This window comes from Carlito syrichta, unplaced genomic scaffold (assembly GCF_000164805.1).
Source record: "Carlito syrichta isolate Samal-C Ts95f unplaced genomic scaffold, Tarsius_syrichta-2.0.1 Scaffold309326, whole genome shotgun sequence".
Taxonomy (NCBI): Eukaryota; Metazoa; Chordata; class Mammalia; order Primates; family Tarsiidae; genus Carlito; species Carlito syrichta.
The window spans coordinates 112,667-138,762 of NW_007253422.1; the positions used below are offsets into that span (position 1 = coordinate 112,667).

Here is a 26,096-nt window from a genome sequence, read left to right on the forward strand (position 1 = left end):
TCTCAACCAACTCATCTTTGACAAAGCCTCCACCACCTACCACTGGGGAGAGAAGAACCTATTCAGTAAATGGTGCTGGGAAAACTGGCTGAACACATGCAGAAGATTGAAACAGGACCCCTATCTATCCCCATGCACAAAGGTTAATTCCAAATGGATCAGAGACCTAAATGTAAAACCTCAAACCATAAGAACCTTAGAAAATGAAGGACATACCCTCATGGAAATCGGAACTGGCATCCAATTCCTGAACAAAACCCAAAACCCACAGCTCATAAGAGAGAAAATAGACATGTGGGACCTTATTAAACTAACAAGCTTCTGCAAAGCCAAAGAAACCATCAAGAGAGCAGGGAGACAGCCTACAGACTGGGAAAAAGTATTTGCCAACTCCAGGTCCGACAAAGGCTTAACATCCTGGATCTACAAGGAACTCAAACGTGCTGAAAAGAAAAAAACAAACAGCCCCATTATAAAATGGGCAAAAGATATGAACAGACACTTCACAAAGGAAGACATTCGAGCAGCCAACAGACACATGAAGAAATGTTCAATCTCACTAATCATCAGGGAGATGCAAATCAAAACCACACTGAGATACCACCTAACTCCAGCCAGAATGGCAATTATCAACAACTCAAAAAATAACAGCCGCTGGAGAGGGTGTGGAGAAAAGGGAACACTTCTACACTGTTGGTGGGAGTGTAAACTAGTGCAACCTCTGTGGAAAGCAGTGTGGTGATTCCTAAAAGCTCTAAATACCAACCTCCCATATGACCCCGCAATCCCCCTACTGGGAATATATCCTGAAGAACACAAATCACTCTATAAAAAAGATACCTGCACACGCATGTTTATCACAGCATTGTTCACAATAGCAAGAAACTGGAAACAGCCATGCTGCCCGTCAAAAGAGGACTGGATTTAAAAAATGTGGTACATATACACGATGGAATACTACGCAGCCATAAAAAGAACAAAATCATGAATTTCGCAGCAACCTGGATGGAACTAGAGTCTATAATACTGAGTGACCTCTCACAGAAACAAAGATCCGAGTATCACATGTTCTCACTCATATAATGGACCTTAAACATCCAATGTAATACTATACGAAAATGACTGACCGTACTGGGAAACTATGGTGGGGGGAGGGAGATGGAATTAACAGTAGCAAATATCTGTCTGGGAACGGGGAAACACCCCATATCAACAGGGTGCCTGAATGAAACGCAATTGTATACCTAACCCTTAACTGTACCCCACAACTTCATAATTTAAAAAAAAACCTAAAACTATAAAACTACTAGAGAAAACACAGGAGAAGCATTTCAGGACAATGTGTGCAGGCAAAGATTTTATGACTAACACCTCAAAAACAAAAATAAATAAATGAGACTATATTAAACCAGGAAGCATCTGCACAGCAAAGGAAACAGAGTGAGGAGACAATCTGCTAAGTGGGAAAAAATATATGCACACCATTCTACTGCATGGGAATAATATTCAGAATATACAAGGAACTTAAACCACTAAACAATAAAAGAAAACAAATAATCCCATTTAAAAATGGACAAAGAGCATTAATAGATCATTTCTCATAAGTAGACATACAAAGGCCAGGCACAGTGGCTCAATCCTGTAATCTCAGCACTTTAGGAGGTCAAGGCAGGAGGATCAAGACCAGCCTGAGCAACATAACAAGACTTTGTGTCTAATAAAAACGACCAAAAACAAAATTTTTTAAAGAAGACATACAAATGGCCAATGAATATATGAAAAAAATGTTTCACATCACTAATCATCATGGAAATGCAAAACAAAACCACAATAAGATAGCATCTTACCCCAGTTAGAATGACTACTATTAAAAAGAAAAAAAATATATATATATCAGATGCTGGCCAGGATACAGAGAAAAGGGAACTCACAAGCGTGTGTAGGAATGTAAATTGGTTCCGCCATTATGGAAAACAGTACGCTGATTGCTCAAAAAACTAAAAACAGGACGACCAGATAATCTAGCAATTCCATTATTATAAATATTATAATATTATAAATATTATAAATATAATGTTATATATATTAGAAAGAAAGTAAATTATTATATAAAGGGATACTTGCATCCCTAACGTTTATTACAGCACTAATCATAATAGCAAAGATATGGAATCAATGTAAGTGTCCATCAATAGATGAATGGATAAAGAAAATGCAGTATATAAACACAATGAAATACTATTCAGTCATTAAAAAAAAGAATGAAATCCTGTCATCTGTAGCAGCATGAATGGAACTGGAAGTCATAATCCAGACACAGAAAGATAAATATCACATTGTCACTCATATGTGGGAGCTAAGAAGTTGACCTCACAGAGGTAAAGAGTAGAATTACAGATACCAGAGACTGAGAAGGGTGTGGGGGTGGGAGATGAAGACAGGTTGGTTAATGGGTACAAACATAGTTAGCTAGAAGGAATAAGTTCCAAAGTTCATAGCAAAGTAGAATAATTATAGTTAACAACAACATAATGTATATTTCAAAATAGCTAGAAGAGGAATTGAAATGTTCCCAAACGTTGAACTTACAAATACTCACAGTGATATCCTAAATACCCTGACTTGATAATTACTCATTCTCTGCATGTAAGAAAATGCCACATGTACCCTATAAAAATGTATACATAGTATATATCAATTAAAAATTTTAGAAAAAGATTAAGTAAAAAACATATTCACACAATAAAAGGAAATATTTGCAAATTACATAAGTGATATGGGATTTGTACTTAAAATATATGAAGAAGACTTACATCTCAGTAATACACTACAAATAACCCCATTTAAAATGGACAAATACATCAAAAGTGGACTGGATAAAGAAAATGTGGTACATATACATGATAGAGTATTACTCAGTCAAAAAGAAGAACAAAATCATGGACTTCGCAGCAAATTGAATGGAGTTGGAGACCATTATACTTAGTGATCTATCACAGAAACAAAGAATCAAATGCCATATGTTATCACTCTTAAGTAGAACCTGAACATTAATCACGTTAGCACAAGGGAGGGATCGGCGGTCGCAGAGCACTACTGGGGAAGAAATGGCCATGTAACAACACAAAGGGTACCTGGTCCCCACCAGAAGTGAGGACCAGTTGGGCCTTAAACTTCACCTGCATGCAGCCTACTTATGAAGTTAATCCTCTCCTGTACCCCACCTCATTATAATAAAATTTTTAAAAAATAAAAATAAAAGGAGCCAAGAAAATGACAACATTTCTCCAAATATACAAATAGCCAACAAGCACATTAAAACACAATTGCCAGTAGTCCAAGACAAATCAAAACTATAATAAAATGCAATACCAGTTAATACCCACAAGGATGACTAAAATAAAAATACACAATGACAGCTACAGACAAGGTTGTGAAAAACAGCAACCCTCATAATTTTGAGGATGTAAAATGGTATAGCTGCATTGAAAAACAGTCTGGCAGTTTCTTAAAAGATTAAACATGTGATCTCACAATTCCTATAGAAATAAAAACATACTCAAGAGAAATAAAAACATTAAGTACACCCTAAAACTTGTAAACAAATTGTCACAGCAGCATTTTTCATGATAGCCCCAAGTGGAAACAACTTAAATGTCCACTAGCTGGATGAATAAACAATTCTGGTTTATCTACACAATGGAATTCAGTCATAATTCCATAAAAAGGAATGAAGTACAACTACATGCTATAATATTAATTACCCTGAAAACATTATACTAAGTAAAAGAAACAAAAAGGCTATATACTGTGTAATTCTTTTTTATAAAACATCCAGAATAGGCAAATTCACAGAGATAGAAAGTAATGTAGTGGTTTCCAGGAGCTTGAGGTGAGCGAGATGGTGAGTGACTGTTAATCTATAGATTTCTTTTGGGGGTGATAAAATTAAAATGTCCTGGAATTTGATAGTGGTGATGGCTGCATAACTTCGCAAATATACTAAAACTACTGAATTATGTACTTTTAAAAGGCAAACATATGGTATCTATATTATAGCTCAACAAAAAATATTTCCTAATTTAGGGGGGAAAGGAATCAAGGAGCTATTTAATCTAATACAGGTTATGCCCAATACAGTCAAAAGTCACCTCTCACAAAGCAAAGTCAGTGAGACTGCCCAGAAAAACCCAAATCTGATCTCTAGGTGATTCTTGGCTTTCCTTTGGATCATGTTTATCTATGTATAAAAGTTATCTAAAATAGACATTAATGTTAGAGGAAGTCAAGCAATTCACCTACTTGAAGAAGAAGAACTCCAAAGATTCTCACAAATTCAGAATAATGTGAATCAATGTCAAGAAGTGAAATAAGGTGTCCAGACCCCTACCTACTGATCAAAAGAAAAGATCTGAATAAAGTTAAGCAAAACAACAATTTCTAGAACATCCCAAGATCAGACTTAGTTTAAAATAGTAGGAAAATCAATATACAATTAGAAAAGTTTAGCCGGGCTCGGTGACTCAGCCTGTAATCCTGCGCTTTGGGAGGCTCGGGTGAGTGAATTGCCTGAGCCCGCGAGTTCGAGACCTGCCTGGGCAACTTGGCGAGACCTCATCTCTAAAATAAATCAAAAAATTAGCAGGCGTGGTAGCGCGTGCCTGTAGTTCCAGTTACTTGGAAGGCTGAGGCGGAAGGATCGCCAGGACCCAGCAGGTAGAGGCTGCGGTGGCCAGGAGCGGCCACTGCACTCCAGTCTGGGTGACAGAGTGAGACTCCAACTCAGAAAAAAAAAAAAAGGAAAAGTTTGTTAAGAAGAACAGAACAGCGACTTAGTTAACTAGGAAAAAACAAATACTGCTCTTGTGAAATACATTTATCAAGCATCACATCTCCTGTGTATCAGACACTATGCTAGTTGCTATGGAGGTACAAAAATGTGAAAGACCCAATTCTTGTCAACAAAAAACTCACAAATGAATGGAACAAATCAATAAACAATTACATCATTCACGAGCTATGATAGTGAAATGCTAAAATAGCCATGGGAGTGAAAAGAAGCAAGAAATTAATTTTGAAAAGGTAGAGAAGGTAAAAAGAGAAGGTTACTTTCTTTCAGAGTAATGCTAAAATTTGAACTGGGCATTAAAGGATTAATGTGATGAAAAAGAAGACTATTGTAGATACAATGAAGAACGATTATAAGCAAAAATATGAAGATATAAAACTACATCATAAATGTAAGAAACATAGTAGAATATAGCTTAAATATAAAGTTTAGGAGCATGAAGCATGGGGTGGAATTGAAAATGAGGCAAAAGAAGTAGACTTGCATTTTTACTTGTGTGCTATGCCTTAAGGGAGCAACACAGAAGATGGAGAAAAAGTAAGCAGAAACTAGAGGAAGGATACCAGTTCAAAATGACAATAGTAACTCAAACTTTTCATCATTAAAACAATTTTTTAAAATCTCAATTCTTCTAACAACTCTATTTTCATATCAAAAAAACCAGGACCTCAAAAGATCAATGATAATGGAAGGAATCAAATGAAAGACTGAATTAGGTTCATGGGGTTCCTAAACACTATACAGATCAGGACAATGAAATGTTTCATGTCCAGAAATTGGTCAGGGACAACACAGAGTCCTAATGCTCCAGCATCAAAGCAACTAGCTGAATCCATTTCACCAGTTATTTATGAATATACACAAAAAATGACCAAATGGATATTTTAGATTTAAGAAATCCAAAAACTAAAATAAAAAGTTCAACAGATAGGCTTAACAAAAGATTGGAAAGAGTCAGGCTGGGTACAGTGATTCACATTTGTAATCTCAGCATTTTGGTAGGCTGATGCAGGGGATCACTTGAACACAGGAGTCCCAGGATGCAATGACCTATGATCATACCACTGCCTGCAGCCTGGGCAACAAAATGAGACATTTTCTCAAAAACAAAAAAGGAAGTCAGAAATATTGAAGACAGATCAGTAGAAATCAACCAATCTAAGGAACAAAAAGAATACGAAAAATGAATAAAGCCACAAGGACTTGGGAAGCATGTCAGACAGTCTTTCATTTTAACTGAACCCTAAAACAAGAGAGAAAAAATGGGACCAAAAATCTGTAAAGAAATAATAACTGAAAATATACCAAATTTGGATAAAAACCTCTTCCTACTTGTCCTAGAAGATCAGCAAACCCCAAAAAGAATAAATGAAAAGGAACTACAACAAAGCATGTTATAGTTACATCGTTGAGATCTAACAATAATAAGGAAAAAAACCTTGAATGCCTCCAAAAAGGGAGGGGAGGAGAACAATACACATTACGTACAAGAGAACAAAAATATGAATGACAGCTGACTTTTCATCAGAAATAAGAGAGGCCAAGAACAATAAGACATCTTTAAAACTCTGAAAGGTGGGAATATGCTGCAAATCCAGGATTCCATACCCAGAAAAAGTACTGAGGATGAAATAAAGACCTTTCAGATAAAACAAAGGCGTACAAAATTTGTTGCCTACACACTTGCACTAAAAGAAATGCCAAAGAATATTGTTAGGCTGAAGATAAAAGATAGCAGATGGAAACTTGCATTTACAGGAAAGAGTATCAAAAAAGGTAAATAACTAAGAAAATATTTTTACGGACTCTTTAAAGCAAATAACACAAATTGTAAGGTGGTACTGATGATGTAAACAGAAGCACAAGATATGACAACAGCACAAAGAAAGGAATGGATGGACAAACAGAATTATAATGTTGTAATGTTATTACATTTGTGAAATGGATGACAAGAAGTAGATAGTAAGTGGTATGAAGTGAGGGATGTAAAGTAGAATGTCATGTAATATTACCTCTAAATAGTCTTTGGTAAGTTAATGGTACTGTGATACTATGATTATTTATATATATATACACACACACACACACACACACACACACACACACATGCTTTGGTTTTCTTCCACAGTTCCCTGCTCATAACTTCTATACCCATTGTTACAGTCTTTTGTTATAATGTTGGGGTGCTTTAGGTCTCAGAAGCAGGTCTCAGGAAACAGTATCTTCTCTTCCTCACCTTTCCCTATCTTCCTTTCACCTGCCCAAGGCAAGACACTAATCTGATTGTGTGTGGGTCATAAGATACTCATTCCATAAAGGGTCCTGGCCCATACCCTGAAGGAAGAAATGCACACAGAGGCCAAGAAGAATCAGAACAGGCAAGCCCTGCTAGGTTTAGATCATGTGCTTTATGTTCAACCACATTTCGACATAGTTGTCTATGCTTCAATCATGGACAACCAATGAAATGTCCATAAAAGGAAAGGACAGAGCTTGGGGAGCTTCAAGATAGCTGAACACATACATGGAGGCTGACAAGAAGGTAAAGAAGAACTCAACCACAAGTTGGGAGGGTGACATACCCAACTTCACAGGGACAGAAGCTCCTATACTTGGGACCCTTCCAGACCTCGCCCTATGCATCTCTTCATCTGGCTGTTTATTTGTATCCTTTAAAATATCCTTCTTAGTAAAGTTGTAAACATGTTTTCCCTGAACAGTTCTAAAAGCTGTTCTAGCAAATTAATTGAACCCAAAGAGGGGGTCACGGGAACCCCAACTTGAAGCCAGTCGGTCAGAAGTTCCAGAGGTACAGACTTGTGACAAGGGGAAAGAAGGGGGAGAGTCTCAGAGACTGACTGAGCCTGTGGGATCTGACACTATCTCTAGGTATTTAATGTTGGAATTGAATGAATGATACCTGTTATCTGCTGCTTGGTGGTGGGGAGAAACCTCCACATTTGGTCACAGAAGCCTTCTTCTATGTTGATTGTTGTGGTGTGAGAGCAGAGGGAAAAACATGATATGAGTTTTCCCAAAACAGGTACATATTGTTAAGCTCTAGCATAACTACTAAAAAATTAATTAAAAGAGCACAGCAAAGTGGTCAATAGTGGAAATAAAATAGAATACTAAAAAATTATTTTATTAATCCCAACGGTTGTAGAAATGAAGCAACATAAGAACAAAAGAAAAACAAACAGCAACCATACTGATAATCAAATTAAAGTATAAAGACTAAGCACTCTAATTAGAAGGCAGAGATTACCAGACAATTTAAAAAGGAAGCGCCAATGGCTACATGCTGTTTACAAGAGATATACTTGACATACAAAGATATTTACAGACTAAAAGCAATATTCTGATAAACATATACCATGAGTTGCATCAGAAAACTAGAGTGGCTCATTTGTATCAAAGTAGGCTTCAAGACAACCATTAACTTAAAAATTGATAAATCACCCTGAATTGTACCCCACATCTTTATAATAAAATAAACTGTAAAAAATTGATAAATCAGACTTCAACAAAAATCAAAATTTCTGTTCATTTTAAGATACTACTATAGGCCTGGTGCAGTGGCTCAGCCTGTAATCCCAGCACTTTTGGAGGCCGAGGCAAGAGAAGTACATGAGTCCAGGGGTTCGAGACCAGCCTGGGCAATTTGGTGAGACCTCGTCTCTACAATAAACCAAAAAATAAGTTGGGCATGGTAGCACATGCCTGTAGTTCCACCTAACTGGAAGGCTGAAGCAGAAGGATCACCTAAGCCCAGCAGGTCGAGGCTGCGGTGGCCATGAGCATGCCACTGCACTCCAGCTGGGTAACAGAGTGAGACTCCAACTCAAAAAAAGAAAAAGAAAAAAAAAAAAGATACTACTATGAAAACAAAAAAGCAAACCACTATCTGAAAAAATATTTATATAACATAAATCTAAGGAAAGATACATATCCAGAATATATTTTTAGAAAACTCTTATAACTCAGTAATAACGGCAACAAAATTTTGTTAGTGACAAAAGACTTTTCAAAGAAGCTTCAGAAGAAAAGACTGACAAGTACCCAGTAAGCACATGAAACAATATTCAGTATCAGGGAGGGAACTTGGTCCTATACCAGGGGAAGTGAGGGCTATCTGGAGGCCCAGACTTCACCTGCATGTAGCCTACTTATGTAGTTAATCCTTACTTGTATCCCAAACCTCTATAATAAAATAAAATTTAAAAAAAGAAAAGAAAGATACTCAGCATCAATGGTCAACAGGAAAATTCAAATTAAAACCATGATGAAACATCACTTCACATCCAGTAGAACGGCTAAAGTTAAAAAGGTAATAAGTAACTGTTGGCCAGGACGTGGAGCTAAACCGGATCTCCCAGGCATTGCTGCTGGGAATGTAAAATAGCACAATCACTTTGAGGAAAGGTTTGGCAGTTTCTTACAAAGTTAATCTTCCATTTATCCTCTGACCCATCAAGGTATCTATCATTCAAGAAAAATGAAGGCATATGTCCACAGAAAACTTGTACAAAAATTTCCTAGTAGTTTGTTTGTAATAGGCCCAAACTGAAAACACCCCCAAATGGCCACCAACAAATAAATGCATAAGCAAATTGTGGTATATTAATATAATGGAACACTACTTAATAAACAAGCAAGCGATATATGTAACTGTATCACAGACATTATGCTGAATGAAATAAGCAGATACAAAGGAGTATATAATGAATGATTCCATTTATGTGGAGTTTCGGTATGTGAAATATATGTGACCTTATAGAAAAGTCTACAACAGAGTCAAAGATTACTATCTAAAACTAGGGCTCAACCACAGGCTTATTTAGAGGATCAAAATGATGCATGTAAAATAGTTCTGAATTCTGTAAAGTAAATACAAATGTAGGCATTAATTCATATCAGCAATTCTGTTACTGAAGGAGAAGACTGCAATACCTTCATCCATAAAATGGCAAAGATAGATCACAAACAAGAATTCTATAGCTTTGACCACATCTTAAAAAAATAGATTGAAATTTCAAGACACCCTAAAAAACAGGTTAATTCCAGAGGGGAAAAAAGTGGCAACCAACTGAAAACTAAGAAACATTCTTAAATAGAAGAGAACAGCCGAGCTAGGTGGCTCAGCCTGTAATCCCGCGCCTTGGGAGGCTGAGGTGAGTGGATTGCCTGAGACCATGGGTTCGAGACCCGCCTGGGCAACTTGGCAAGACCTCACCTCTACAATAAATCAAAAATTAGCAGGGCATGATAGCGCGTGCCTGTAGTTCCAACTATGTGGAAGGCTGAGGCAGAAGGATCACCGGAGCTCAGCAGGTTGAGGCTGCGGTTGCCGGGAGGAGCCACTGCACTCCAGTCTGGGCGACAGAGTGAGACAAAAAAAAAAGAGCATTAGGGTAGAAAATAGCCTTGTAAAAACGCTATTGTCTGATTAAGTATAAATAAGCCAACAAGGTTAGTATTCGTTTCATACTCCTGGGCAGAGTAATCCCCATCATAAACAGCTATATATCTTGGACCTCATGTTAGTATTTATATCAATTCCTTTAATTCCTGATTCTATTCCAAATGGCAATATCTACGAATTTTAGGTTTAAACTAATCCTACTGCCAAGTATCCACCCGCTGGTGAAATGAACCATCATAGACTATTTCCTGCTCTCCCTTAGGTGTCAATGTACATTTCAGGATCTGGATCCCTTTTGTCCCTGACTGCCTTAGCTTTATATCACATCTTAATATTTTTTCTCCTCCCAGGTTTTGGCAATCCAACTTCAAAATGTTTGTCTGTCTTGATTTCACCAACATCTTAAGATGCTGCACCTGGTATCTGCTCAGAGGACCAAGACACAGTATTTGCATCCACCACAGATAGTATGACCATACATCCCAGTTTCTGTCCTGGTTTATACCTGTCACCTAAGTGTAACTAAGAATAGCACCCCCTTTCATTCTCAGAAGTTTCTAGTTTGAATAGTAAGTTAAACAGTCACTCTACTCAGGCCACAAAAATAGATCATGAATGGTCAAACACATAGTAGATATTCAAAGACAAGCTAGTTGGCTGAATGAATACATGGATAACAACTATTCTAATGCTGGCCCAGGTCCAGGTCCAATGAATTTTCAAGAAACAGACAGCTCACCTATATGTAATATAAGCCACTCACAAAGCAGCATAATATAACTATCATGTTATTACTTCAGTGTTATCTGAATATTTGTCAAATTAATTACTGAATTTAGTGGTGGTCAAATTAATGTATAACAAGTAATAACCTACATTGCCTTTAAATGATGATTAAACTGTGGTAAATCTATATAATGAAATATATACAATGAAATGAAACAAAACTGTTGATATCCACAACAACATAGTTGAATCTCAAATGCATTATGCTAAATAAAAGAAGCCAGACTCAAAAGTCTACCTACTATATAAGTTCCCTTGATATGACATTTTGGAAAAGGCAAAATTATAGGAACACAAAAAAGATCAGTAGTTGCCAAGGCTTGGGGGTGGGGGAAGGACTGACTACCAAGTGACAATATTGTACAGTTCTCTTATCTTGATTGTAGTGATGGTTATAGTTGATGTATTTGTTAAAACTATTAGAATTATACACCAAAGAATGTATTTTACCACATATATTTTTAAAATTTAATTTCTAGGGTTAATTTTTTTAAAGTAGTTTAGATCTAGAAAAAAAGAGACCAACAACAAAATGTTCTCTTTCACCCTAAGAGAACAAAGTACACTGAATTTGCAAATAAAAGGCAGCTGCAACTATACTGCTCTTACCAACAGTGCTGTCAGGGCTCTAGGCTGGCACTTCTTTTTGCCTCTGCTGCGTTACCACCCTGACTCAAACCCTCACCTCTAACTCAATCCTTCTAAACTGAACACTGATTTTCTAACGTTAATTTTTCTAATGGACTGTCTCACATTTCATAATCCACCTCTGTCTTGACACTCACTCACTGGCACCAATACATCTTCCACTCTTGGACCTCATGTTAGTATTTATATCAATTCCTTTAATTCCTGATTCTATAACAACTTTGTTCTGACTGGTCCTTCAGCTAAACTTGATCATGTCCTTTCCCCAGCCTTCAACTGGTGTTCTTATCTACTAAAACCACAAAGGCTAACAATTTCATCTATTCAGGTGCTTCAGAAGTGGCAAGCTCCAAAAATTCCCTCAAGAACCCATACCATGTTTTTTTTACTTCAATAATATATTCTTAGTTTTGTCAAAACAAACTCTTGCTTATCCTTAAGTCCTACTTCCTGTTTAGTTTTGCACAAAAGCACAGCTAAACAGCTGACTTCTCCCTCACAAAAATCATACATCTACTTTAAGACTTCTATTAAAATCACACTCTCATACTCCATCTTTAGGGTAAATATCTGTGATTCCCACAACACTGTCTGTTACTTAATGTTATATTTCATGTTCCCTCAAATCTCTCCAGTTTTTCCACTTTTTTTTTTAAGTAACCAATGGGATGCCAGAGAATAATAAACAATTTACAAATAAATATGCCCATATTTTTTTAAAAAAAGAATATTCTTTGAAGAGAAAGAAATCAGTCAACTATGTAACGGCCCCTTACACTAAGTCAAGGATAGAAACAGAAACAAAAAATCAGTCTTGGAACTTTCAAAAGCTACTTCTCTTAGCACTGAGTTTGTTGTTTCCTAACAAACCAGGAGACTCCACTCTTCACACCACCTTTACAACTTCCCATTCCTTGGCAAGAAAAAGCTTCCCCACCACCTGGTCCCCCCCAAAAAAGTCTCTTCTTATATAAATTAACTGCAGGTGGCTTTCATGTGATCTTAAATTTCTTAGCTCTCTTCTCAGATCTATTAGCAACCACTGCTGCTAACTACCTAGGCAACTGCTAAAGTACCCTCTACAAACCTCTAGTTCTTTTCAAGTCAAAGTATCATTTTGCTGAACTGGAAAAAGGGTGACACAGTTGAGAAAAGAATATGCTGGAAAGCAAAGAAAGAGAACTCTATTTTTTTAAAAAACTAAATTTAGTCAGTGATTTGCTTTTCCATAATGTAAGCAAAATACTTATCTTTAAGTTAATTAGGAAGCATGTGTGAACTGCATAATAAAAAGACTTCTACAAAAAAGATTTTAAAAAATAGATGAAAATACAGAATATAGAACTAGTAAGAGATGAGATAAAAGACAGAATTTTAAAAATGGAGACAGACTGCAGAAAGCATACACAGGAAGTAAAGAGTCATAATCAAGGGGAAAAAAAGGAGAAATCTGTCTCCCCAAAAGCAGCAAAGTTACAAATGTAAAATAAAACTTAATTTTTTGTTTCTTTTTAAATAAAGCTATGATATGGCTACTTAAAGTCAATTGCAAAGGAGAAGAAAATCCATCAATCTACAAGGAAGGGTACCAAATATTAAGGATTTTTATTACAAAGTCTTCAAGAAAATGAAGGAGTAAGGAACAAATAACCACATAAAAACTGCTTAATTCAACAGTACACACCAATTTTAGGTTGGTCTTCACATCTCTCTGCTAATACAATAAACAGAAAGCTATACTATGAATATACAGGAAAGAAGATGCTGTATGAGCTATTCCTACCTCTTAAACCTATCTGAGTCATGGCACCAGCTAGCAAAATCCTAAGGGGTTAAAGTCCACCCCATACCCAAGACCAAAATCTACTCCCACCCCACCTTGGCTCAATGGTTTTCTCCCACTGTGGTGAGGGTGGTTTTGGAAAAGCTCCTCAAATGCCAGGAAACACTGTAATACAAAAAGAAAAAATTCATAAGTACCAAAACTTAACATTTTGGCCTCCCTCTCAAGGAAGAGTGATAGAATGGAAAAGCACTAGTATAAAAACTAAGAAACCAAGTGTATTTTACTTGTTCAGTGTTCATTCTAAGACTTTCCCTGTAATTCCAAGTGATCTGGGAACGAGGGGCAGGAACAAGGCACTCTCTTCCTGCTAAGTGTTACTGAGCTGGCAGAATATAAGCTGCTGACGGCCATCTCCGCCACCAGTTGGGCTGGAAGTGAAACCATCTAAGAAGCCAGCAGGACTAAGGGATAGAAAAAGACATTCCTGATGACAAATTAGGAACCTGTCTCCAGTTCTTCCTGAAGTACTTTCTACCCTTAGTTTGTATTGGGCTTTTGTGACTGGAAGTTAAGTCTGGTCACATACACTGAAGTTCTAATTCCACACTGACCCTAAGCAAGCTGCTTCTTATCTACTGGCCTTAGTTTCTTCTTTTATAAAATGGCCTAAAATAAATAAATGAAAGCAGAAAATAAAAAATAAAATGGGCTAGACAGGAGGTTTTTAAAGCTTTTTTAAAGCAAGAAAATTTTAAACAAAATCTAATTTTGACAATTAAAAATAAAAATGACTTTATTTTTATAAATGTATTTTATAAGAGCAAATTTATATATAGTTCTGACCAAATCAATGAGAACAATGGACTTTATTTAAACTTCACTTTGAGACTGAAAATAAAAATGACTCTATTACCATAAATGTGCCTTATAAAATCAAATGTGTTATTTACTTATTATGACCAAAATCAATGAGAACAATGATGTGTTTTGATAAATACAAAACTTACAATCAGAGACTAATAGTAAAAGCTAAAAGCTTTCATTAGCCTCTCAGAATTCAATTTATTTCTGTATTTTGTTTTATCTGCACATTGAGAATCCTGATTCAAAAAGAACAGTTGCAAAGACTAATATGTCTTCCACATCTGCCTTACCCCATATATTATTTAATTAAAAATGGAGAAAAGTTTTAACTTCTGCACAAAAGCAAATTAAGCTGACAATACAAGTTTTTTAAGGATCTCCAACTGGTTGATTAGCACATAATATAGCATTCATATGTGTTGATTTTTAATTAATAATTTTTAATTGTTTAATAATTTAAATTGATTTTAAAATCCAACCAAAACCAAAATGTTTGCTGGGCCCAACTATTGCCTTCATGGAACTCTAATAAAATAGATAAATCTCTAAAGTATTTAAAAAATATTTTTTAGTCTGACTCATATATACTCACTACCTATAGTAAACTGTAATAAGGAATATATTAAAAATTCTAATTTTTTAATAATAAGTTTGCTGTAAAAGAAAGAAGAATTTCACCAATTCCAATTCAGAATCTTAGAGTTAAAAGCACAAATACTTTTTAAAAATACTATTATAATAATCTATTCAATCTTATTGAGAACCAACTTGATGGGGCAGATCATAGAAAGTGCTCTAAAATGTTTATTACTTAAGAATAACTGCTTTAATATACAAATTAGTAACTTTTCATCTCTAACCTCAAAAAGTTAAAGGTCTGGTACAGGATACAATATATTCATTCATTCAACAAGAGCGTTTCCTCAGTGCCACCAGCCACTATGGAAGTAACTGGGGCTAAAGAGTGAACAGGATACACATGATCCCTACTCTAGTAAGTTTAGACTTTAACCTGAGAACAGTAGATAACCAATGAAGAGTTTGAGAAAAAAAATAAGGAGGGGTAGGGGCAGAAGGAGGAAGAGAATGGTTAGGTTAACATTTTTTGAAGGAAAGGTCACTGACTACTATGTATAAGTTACTATCAACTGGAGGGATCAACTGTAAAGAGACTAGTTCAGAGCTACAACAATAATGACACAAAGAACTAAGTACCACATTTCTCTCTCATAAGCAGACCCTGAACATCTGTCATACTATAAGAAAGGGATTGGCAGTAGTGGGACACTTCTGGGGGGGGGGCACAAACCAGGCAAAGTTGGGACCAAAGGGAGGCTCATACTTTACCTGTACAATGGCCACTTACCTACCTAATCCTGAATTGTTCCCCACATCTTTAAAAATTGTTTAAAATTAACAATAACAACAACAAATAATGACACTGGTTAAAAAGTAAAAGGAACTCAAAAAAGGGAGCCACAAATTCAAATGAATCATAAAGAAACAAAAAAGCCTCAGAGTAATGTTGCAGCTCTGTCATGAAAGCCAAGAGTAAGCCAGACAAGCAGAGGAAGGGAATTTGTACAATAAGACTATATGAATGACATGTTTGTAAAACTTCAAGTAGTTCTTCATGGTGGGTCTTGAATGAAGCGAATCACAGCTGGAAAAATATTATCAAAAAAAAAAGATAGTAAAGGATATTTGGTAAGAGAGAAAATAAACACCTTCAGAACACTGAGTACTTTTAAGCAAGATGCTTACTGACAAGGTTTACATTTTGAATAAAGATTCTTTCAGGGACAGTTAGCTTAAAGAAGAACATGAGAAACCTAACCACCCAAACAAGAACACATTCTTGCCAATAACTACACTGTCTCAAAGTCCTAATCAGTAATTTAGCTTGACAACCAAATATGGTACAACCAAGTACTCTGCACTTTAGAAACCAAGCAACTAGTACCAAGTTCAGGCCACACCATAGTCGAATGGCTATTAAAACAAAAACAGGGGTTTAACTATGTAGTGTTTCATCTTTGTAGACAAAATACTTTTAAAAAGTAATAGTGGAGCTAAATGAAGTCAAAAAGAGAACAGAGCAATTCAGAAAATGGGGTAATAACAGAAACAATTTTGTTCCAAGGCAAGAGTACTTCCACTTGTTGCCAACTATACACAAATCTAGCCCTTATACAAGGGGGATCCCCCCAAAAAAACCCAGAATTTATTTATTAAAAATTGTGTATTTGTTCTTACATGTTTAAACTTCAGTCTCCTTCAAAGTACTCTCCATTTGATGCAATACACCCATCAAGACGCTTTTTCCACTGCTCAAAACAGTTTTTGAATGTGTCAATTTTGATATCTTTTAGTGCTTTTGCCATTTTTTCTCCCTTCCACATGGGCAAAACGTTTCCCTTTGAGGACTTTTTTCAACCAGAGAAACAAAAAAAAGTACCTTAAGATGAGACCAGGTAAATAGGGATTGTGGGACACAGAGGTCATGGCATTTTTGATCAAAAACTGCTCAACACTCAGCATAGTGTGGGCAAGAGTCCTCCTAAATCACCCATCATGAAATGGGCAAATGCACTAAAACTCTCTCCAAAAAAATTCACTGAAGTGAAACATAGCCTCTCATGACAATGCTAGCTAGTATACTGATGCTGATGGGTTCCTAAAACACTTACCTAGTAGGGGAAGCCCGAAAAGCCTACAAGGGGCCTGTCCTTCAAAAAGGTAATTCCAGGTTTTTTGGGTCCCCCCTCATATATAATAATTAATTAATAAACTGTGGTTCCTGACAAGCAGTTCAAGCACCAAATTTAATACACAACACTTAAACCAACCAAACAAGGACTAGATTAGAATCAGCAAACTACAACAGAGGACCAACTCTACACTAGCTAGCTTCCCACCGCTTAAAAAGAAAGCTCTCTTTAATGAACTGGTCCTTTAAGCATAACAACTAAACCAGGGTAGAATGAAGTTGGGAATAACTTGTCATTTCACAAAGGTTTCCAATCAATGAACTAGACAAGTTCTTAATTTAAACATGACAGCAGATATACTGAAGAATCCAACTGTTTGGTGTTTAAGAAAATAAACCCTACCTTTCCAGGGTCATCCTTGGATCGAGGCACTTTAAGGAAACACTTGTTCAGTGACAGATTATGTCGAATGGAATTCTGGAATTAAAGAAGAAAAGCCATAGGGTCAATGAAATACAAAAAACAAAACCCACCTTTAAAAACAGAATCTGAGGGTAACCCTCTTTCGGGTCCCCTCTTGAAAAGTGAGAGCTTTTCTGCCTTCTAAATAAACTCCTACTTTCTCAAAATAAATAGGTAAATAAATAAATAAATAAAAACAGGATCAGAGACCTAAATATCTTTATACATTGGAATACAATTACAAATGGAATAAGATTTTGAAATGAGTTTCAAATTTAAACCTTTCTGATTTTTGAATTATGAATTCTGCAAAGTGAAGTAGTTATTGGAAAAGAACTTCATAGTTACTGGAAAAGAATTTCTTAGTGGATTCCAAAATAATACATGTAGCATTTTAAATGTTTAAGATCTTTTAATGTTGCAGGAAGACATCTGTAATATAATATTAACTATTAAATGCCAAATACAAAATTGTATACATATTGTTACTTTAACTGTGGTATACATTTATTTATCTATTCTCAAAAAAAAAAAAAAAACAGGATGCAAAATGTTATACGTTACTCTATTTGAAATTATAAGAGATGACTATTTTCTTCTCTTTACTTTTCTGCAAGATCCAAATGGTCTGCAAGGCATATGTATTTCCACTTTTTAATTAGTTAAAAAATGTTTTTTAAAATGCCAATGCTCTATTACAAAAGCATATAGAAGCCAATTATGTTCTCACCACAATCTGTAAAAAAGAAAACCAAAAAGAAAGATACTGGTTGGGGGCTAGGAAGGACATCTAGACTCCTTAATGTAGCAAGAAAGAATAACAAATTTGAGTAGCAGGAAAGTGCCCTTTCAGACTTGGAGAGGGTGAAACAAAATCTATGCGTAAATAAGTAGAGCTGTAACAGAATTCTTACAGAAAATACTTCAAAGCTCATTTCTTCTCAGTTAAATGCTACAGAATCCATCCCCAAATAATTTTGCTTGTTCCCAAATGGCCAGTATTTGGTGGAGAGGGGCACCAAATGCATTTAGCCATTATTTAGAATGGCACCTTCTGGGGTCATTTTTTGGCATAATGTCTGTTTTAATTTTTAACTTAAAATTTAAAGGTCTAACAAAAATGCCTATATTAAAACTTCCCTCTCATAGGCACAATATTCGATTTTTTAAAGTCTTAAAAATATGACTACAGAATATAAATTCAAGTCTATCTTATTACCAAAGCAGAAATTTAAAGTTTATGAATGGGAATTCCACCTCTGCCTTAGTTGTAAACAGCTACAAAGACTGATCTCCCTCCCAAAGAGAAGACACCAGGCATGATTTAAAACAAAAACAAAAAACAAAAAAAAACACCTATTTTTTAACCTCATCAGAGAGCTCAGGTTGCAAGGCAACCAAGCAGACCACATTCCTTAAGAGGGACAAGGCTATTCAAGGAGAACTGGATACACAAACTATCTCACCTTTGGCAGAGCATAGGAAAAAAGAGTTAGCCACCATCCAATTAAGAAGAAATTAGCTAAAATCTTAAAGGCCAAGCAAAAAATGGGCTAGTTTGTCAGTTTAAAGAAACAAGAGCCCCAGATACAAGGGACATTCTCACTCACTGTCAAGCTCTTCTCCACAAGCATTTATCATGTGCTCTTAAGAAAGAATGAGGGTAAGGCAGGAAACCAAAAGAAATCTCCCTTAGTGGCATATACAGGAAGCAGGTGACTGACTACGGTCAGGAAGAAAAAGACAAAGCCCACCAATCTTCCATAGATTTTACAAAACCAAAAAAACGTAGGTTTTAGGTAATGCAGCAAAACCTGTCACCCACAGAACTCTGGCAAAGATACACTGTTTCTAGAGAAAGAATGGAAACAAAACCCTTCTGCCTTTAGGGGAGATAGAAAACCCTTACTCAGGACACAGGTAAAGATAATCTGCTGCTGGAGGAAAGGTAGAAGCTAAATCCCTTTACCTCTGGGAGAGGTGTAGGAAAACTACCTTTGGTGGAGGATCCCACACTGATAGCATGCAGAGGTCTGCTATAGCTGGGAGATGGGCAGGAATCTTGTACTCATAAGGAACTACAGATAAAAGATTAGTTTGGCTAATAGAAAGAAACACAGAAAAAGTTCAAGGGCCTGGGTAAGACCAAGGCTAGACCAACACAACAGAGAAAACCCCTTCCCTCTACCAAAAATCTAGCACTGAATAACAACCAAAAGCAGTCTATTGATTGAGAAGGGACAAGAGCAGTGAGAGAGATCCCCATCTGTACAAGGTGGGCAGAGACAACTAAAACTTAAAAGAGATGGAAAAATGAAAAAAAACCCTACAGAATCTAAGTTCCCCCACCCCAAGCACAAGTTAACAGAAGCTGGATGAACGTAAAGTCTGTGATATACTGAAGATAAAGATACCAACAACAAAACCCAAATCCAGTTCAAATTACTAACAGACTGACTCAACCTCTATATGAATAGTCTGAGAAAAAAGATGCTTCTCTATTTGCAAGTACAAATACCATTTAACTCAATCTCTACCATTCTTCTACACATAGATTTGAAACTCAGTCAAAAATGATAACACAAGCCGGGCTTGGTGGCTCAGCCTGTAATCCCGCGCCTTTGGGGGGCTGAGGTGAGTGGATTGCCTGAGCCCATGAGTTCGAGACCCGTCTGGGCAGGTGAGACCTATCTCTACAATAAATCAAAAAATTAGCTGGGCGTGGTAGCGCATGCCTGTAATTCCAGTTACTCGGAAGGCTGAGGTGGAAGGATCGCCGGAGCCCAGCAGATCGAGGCTGCGGTGGCCGGGAGTGGCCACTGCACTCCAGTCTGGGTGACAGAGTGAGACTCCAATTCAAAAAAAAAAGAAAAAATGATAACACATAGAAGAACAAAGAAAAAACTATCAAGGGATAAAATAATCAACAAAACCCAACTGAGAGAAGACTCAGGTGTTAGAATTATCACACAAAAACATTAAAATAACTATACTTAATATGTTAAAGGATCTAGCGGTGGGGGGGAAGAACAATCTACACAGAGATGGAAATTTTCAACAGAAATGTGGAAACTACAAGAAAGAGACAAATGTAAATGACAGAAACTTTAAAAAACATGACCAATGATTTTTAAAATTCCTCAGATGGGCTAATCAGTAAACTGGACACAACTAAGGAAAGGATCAATATAAATTATTTAAATTAAGACCAGCACATGCACACACACATGCATGCTCAAAACAAAAATAAAAATGGAACAGATTGCCTAAGAACTGTGGGACACTACATATCATTCAAGTCCCAGAGGGAGAAAAGAGAGAATGGGGCAGAAGGCAAATCTGAAGAAGTTAACAGTCAAGAATCTTCCAAAAATAATGCAAGACATCAACCAACATAAGTAAGAATTTCAGAGAACACCAAGCAGAATAAATTAAAAATCCACATACCTACATTCATTATAGTGAAAGTGCTAAAAAACAAAATGAAGAGACCATCTTGAAGGCAGTCAGAGAAAATAGAGTACATACAGAGGAATACAGATAAGAATTACAGTGGACTTCTCAAAACTATGCAGGTCAAAAGATAATGGAGTGCCATTTAAAAATACTGAAAGAAAAAAACTGTCAATTACATACACAGTGAAAATATTTCTCACAAATGAAGGCAAAATAAAGAATTTCAGACAAATAAAAGCTGAAATAATTCATTTCAGCTGGCTGACAATGTCATAAGGAAGTTCTTTAGGTGAAAGTATGAAATCAAATGAAAACTTGGATCTACAAAAAGAAATGAAGAGTGACAGAAAAAGTAAAAATGAAGGTGGACTTTTTTTTTAATGCCTTTAAAAAATAGGCTGGGCAAGGTGGTTCAACTCTGTAATTCCAACACTTTGGGAGGCTGAGGTGAGGGGATTGCTTGAGCCCACAGGTTCAAGAACATCCTGGGCAACTTGGCAAGACCTCATCTCAACACAAAAAATAAGTAAATAAATAAAATCAGCCAGGTGTGGTAGGGTGTACTTATACTTGAAAGACTGAGGCGGAAGAATCACCTGAGCCCAGGAGGTTGACGCTGGGGTGGCCATGAATATGCCACTGCACTCCAGCCTGGGCAACGGAGTGAGATTCCAACTCAAAAAAAATAAAAATAAAAAATTCCTGACTGTCCAAATGGCTATTATTAGAAAGTCAAAGAACAACAGATGTTGGTGCAGTTGCAGAGAAAAGGGAATCCCCACCTACTACTGGGAATGTAAACTAGTCCAACCTCTATGGAAAACAGTCTGGGGATTTCTCAAAAAACTAAAAATTGAATTACTATTTGACCCAGCAATTCCACTACTAGGGATCTACCCAAAGGAAAAGAAATCAATATGTAAAAAAGGATACCACATATGTTTAGCATTATTCACAATAGCAAAATCACGGAATCAACGTTAAGTGCCCACCAACAACTGACTGGCTAAAGAAAATGTGGTGTATATGTACCACAGAATACTACACAGCAATAAAAAAGAATGAAATTATGTCCTTTGCAGAATCATGGATGGAGCTGGACATCATCATCCTAAGTGAACTAACTCAAACAGAAAACAAACACCACATGTTTTCTCATAGGCAAGTGCTAAATGGTCACAAAGATGGAAATAATGGACATGGAGACACTAATAAAGGGGGTACATGGCGAAGGGATTAGGATTCATAAATTACCTACGGGGTACAATGTTCACCATCTAGGGAATGAGCCACCAATTCCCACCACTACAAGGCATGTTCATGTAACAAAATGCATGTGTACGCCCCTGAATCTAAAATAAAATAACAAATAAAAAAATTTTAAAACTGTCTAAAGCAAATGTAATTCATTATGAGGTCTGTAACATATGTAAAAGTTAAATGTATAGCAACAATAACACAAGGGATGGGTCAAAGGAATCTGAAAGATATGGCTTACAAAATTCTTACACTATACATAAAATGTTTTAATACTATTTGAAGGTAGAAGAGTAATAAGTTAAAGATGCTGTAGTGAACTAAATGTCTGTGTTCCCTCAAAATTCGTATGTTGAAACCCAATTCCCAGTGTGATGACATTTGTAAGTAGCACCTTGGGAGGTAATTAGGTTATAAGGACTGTCCTCATGAGTGGGATTTATGCTTATGAAAGAGATCTCAGAGAGTTCATTTGTCCCCTCTGCCATGTGAGGTTATAATGAGAAGATAGCCATCTGTGAATTAGGAAATCGGCCTGCACCAGTCACTGAATCTGCTGACATCTAGATCTTGGACTTCCCAGCCTTTAGAGCTGTGAGAAATAAATTGTTTATAAACCACCTAGACTATGGTTTTTTGTTACAGCAGACTGAATAAACTAAGATATATATATATATTAGACCCTAGAGTGATTACTAACACAAATTTAGGAAGGTTAGCAACATAATTGTAGAGATAAAATGGAATCATAAAAAATACCCAATCCAAATCCAAAATAAGACAAGAAAAAAAAAAAACATCAGACAAACTAAAGTTCCCCCACCCATCTTAAAAGTTATAGAGGGCTGGGTGCAGTGGTTCATATCTATAGTCCCACCACTTTGGGAGGCTGAGACAGGAGGATCACTTGAGGCCAGGAGTTCAAGAACAGCTCGGCAACATCAAGAAACCCTGTTTCTACAAAAAAAAATTTTTTTTAATTAGCCAGTTATGGTGAGGCACATCTGTAGTCCTAGTTATTCAGGAGGCTGAAGGGCAGGATCACTGGAGCCCAGGTGTTCAGGGTTGCAGTGAGCCATGATTTTGCTACTGCATGCCAGCCTGGGCAAGAGAGTAAGACCCTGCCTCTAAAAAGCAATTAATAAAAAAATAATAATTTTTAAAGTTCAAGATATAGGGGAAAAAAACAAATCAAAATAGTCAGACAAAAGAACTATTCTTTATAAATGGCTCAATGTGAACTCACACGTCAGGGGAAGAACACCTCTACATGTTCTTCATCCTTCACAAAAAGTTTAAATGCTGGAAATCTTTAGGATCTGCCCTATGTCCTTTTTTCATTTTTACATTGCTGCCTAGCCAATCTCATCTACAGCCTTGGCTTCAATGACTGTTAGATCTCCAGCAGAGACCTTTCTCCTAAGTTCCTAACATGTATTTCCAACTATCAATTGTTCATTTCCAGAAACCCCTCAATCTCAACGTGTAACTCAATCTTTATGCCTAATGTGATCTTCTTACAGTTTTCCTCTCTCAGTTTAAAGACATTATTAGTCACATAACTGCTCCAATCAGAAACCTCCGAAACATCATTAACTCTTCCCTCTTTTTCGCCATCTAAAACAAATCTTACTAAGCCTGCCTTAGATCTGCCTACTCTACTCCATCCTTTCTGTTACTATCTTAGTCCAGGACACCAGTCTCACCAAAACTAGCGCAACAGCTTCCAAATGTGTGGCTGCTTTTCTCTCTCTGCCCTCCTTCCATCATTCTCCACCCTTGAAGGCAATTATGTCTTCACAGTGCAAATTCGGTACTACTCCTTCACTTAAACCCTGCCAATGACTTCCCATTGCACTTCGGATAAAATACAAAATTCTTAAGCCTCCAAAGACTCTTCAGGAACTGACCCTACCTCACTGTCTACATTCATCCCCTCTGGAGTTCTCTCACTTTACAGGCTTTCCAGAAGTTGCTGTATCTTTAAAGGTTATTGCCCCCAGCCTTACTCCATCCATGCATGTCACCTAAATGAATCTACTTTCAATTCACTCTCGAATTAAACTTCAGTTCTTCAGGGAAGCCTTTTCTGATGTTCACAGATTGGGGTCTACTGTAATAAACTTCATCGCCCTAGATTTCTTACCACATTTGCAATTATTTGTTCAATGGTCTTGTAATCTCTTTCTCCTCTACACTGTATACCCTACCAAAATACAATAGGCTCTATGAGGTTAGGGTCTTTGTCTTTCAACCTAAAACACAGGACACAATGCTTTTTATATGGAATCACAGATCTGTTGGAAAAAATACCAAAAGCATATTTAGAAAGTAAAAACACCCACAGATAGACAAGAGCCAAAACTTGTACATACACACACACCTCACAAAGAAAAGAGGTTACTTCATATCTCACAGCTTAGGAGTCTCCACCTCCAATAACCCCAAGAAAAAAATTGATGGAGCAGACAGACAGAAATAACTAGGTTCCCCTCTCCCCCCAAAAAATCAATATATGTACTCATTTGCTCTGTCCTACTATATACATAGAAGAGCTTCAGAATCACTCCCAACTTTCTAACCTCTTCTCTCCCAACTTTGGAGTTTTTGGAAGTAAGGTTGCCTCTAGTAAAGTTCTGTTATCTACTTAAGTTCATGATTTTTTTGTAATTGCAGTCTTGAAGTGTATCCCATGAAGGTATACAAAGTGCTCTGGTCAAAAGTTTCTTTAATTATTTTTTCTGTGTGATTACGTTATTAATTTGATATGATGTTAGCTACATTTGTTTCTGCTAGCATTCAGTTGTAGTGTTTCCTTCTTTCATCCCTTTTTTTAAATATGGAAAACATATACATGGTTAAAAAGTGGAAACTATATTTAAAAAGTATACTTGGAATCTTATTTCCTTCTAGATCCCCTTTAGTGTGGTTCCACCCATTCCCTAGAGGTAGCTATGTTTTTACATTTCTAGTTTATATTCCTAAATTTCTGTGAAAAACAATGGGCAAATATATAATGTATGACTTCATTCTGACCCACACAAAAAGCATAATACACCTACCCACCGCTTTTGTATGGTTCTTTTTTCTACTACTCTAAAGTTCAATAACTTAATAGGTTAATTTTCCTCAGTAAGGAGAGCAGAACAAAAATATAAATTCCTTTTTCTCTATTTCAGAATACATCATCACTCAACTGTGTCATATCCAAGGAGTTATTTTTCATATGTACTCTCCCTTCAATACCCTTACACAAAATGAGAGGGAGTTTTAACTAAATATTAAAATTCTATTCCAGTCCTTTTAAGTGACCATGGCAACATTTTTCTCCTCTGGGTGGCTTTAGCTCACCTGCATTTATATAAAGGTGGTGACAGCTGCTTTAAGATCTTTCTCCAACACTCTCTTCAATCAGTGCAAGCTAACCTCACAAATTCAAAATGACCCCTCCTTTTCCCTTGACTCGTCTCCTCCATACCTGAAGAAATAGTGAGTAGCAGATTGTGAGAATTTACTAAATAAATCTAAGGAGAGTGAATGGGAAGTAAAATAGGAAAACAAAGACTTGTGCAAAGGAGAAGATAAACCAGTTTCCATTTACTTCCATTTGAAGTACTTAAAATATTCCTGTTTATAAAAATAAAATTAAAAGTGACCATGGCAAGTTCTAGGTACTCAATACTTTAAAACTAGGTAGAGGAAACTTTTGTAAAAATATAATATGAGCCGGGCTCGGTGGCTCAGCCTGTAATCCCGCGCCTTTGGGAGGCTGAGGTGAGTGGATTGCCTGAGCCCGCGGGTTCGAGACCCGCCTGGGCAGCGAGACCTCATCTCTACAATAAATCAAAAAAA

The 26,096-nt window shown here is 36.5% G+C and overlaps 1 protein-coding gene across 2 annotated transcripts in view; it reads right to left on the bottom strand.

Annotated features, from left to right (window-relative positions):
• The window catches only part of FOXJ3 (forkhead box J3), a 169,664-nt gene that overhangs the window by 86,722 nt on the left and 56,846 nt on the right, over nt 1–26,096 (bottom strand). For both annotated transcript variants that reach the window (XM_008067174.2, XM_008067173.2), the window contains exon 4: nt 17,472–17,546. In XM_008067174.2, the coding sequence (XP_008065365.1) occupies nt 17,472–17,546 (75 nt within the window). The remainder of the gene's footprint in view (nt 1–17,471; nt 17,547–26,096) is intronic.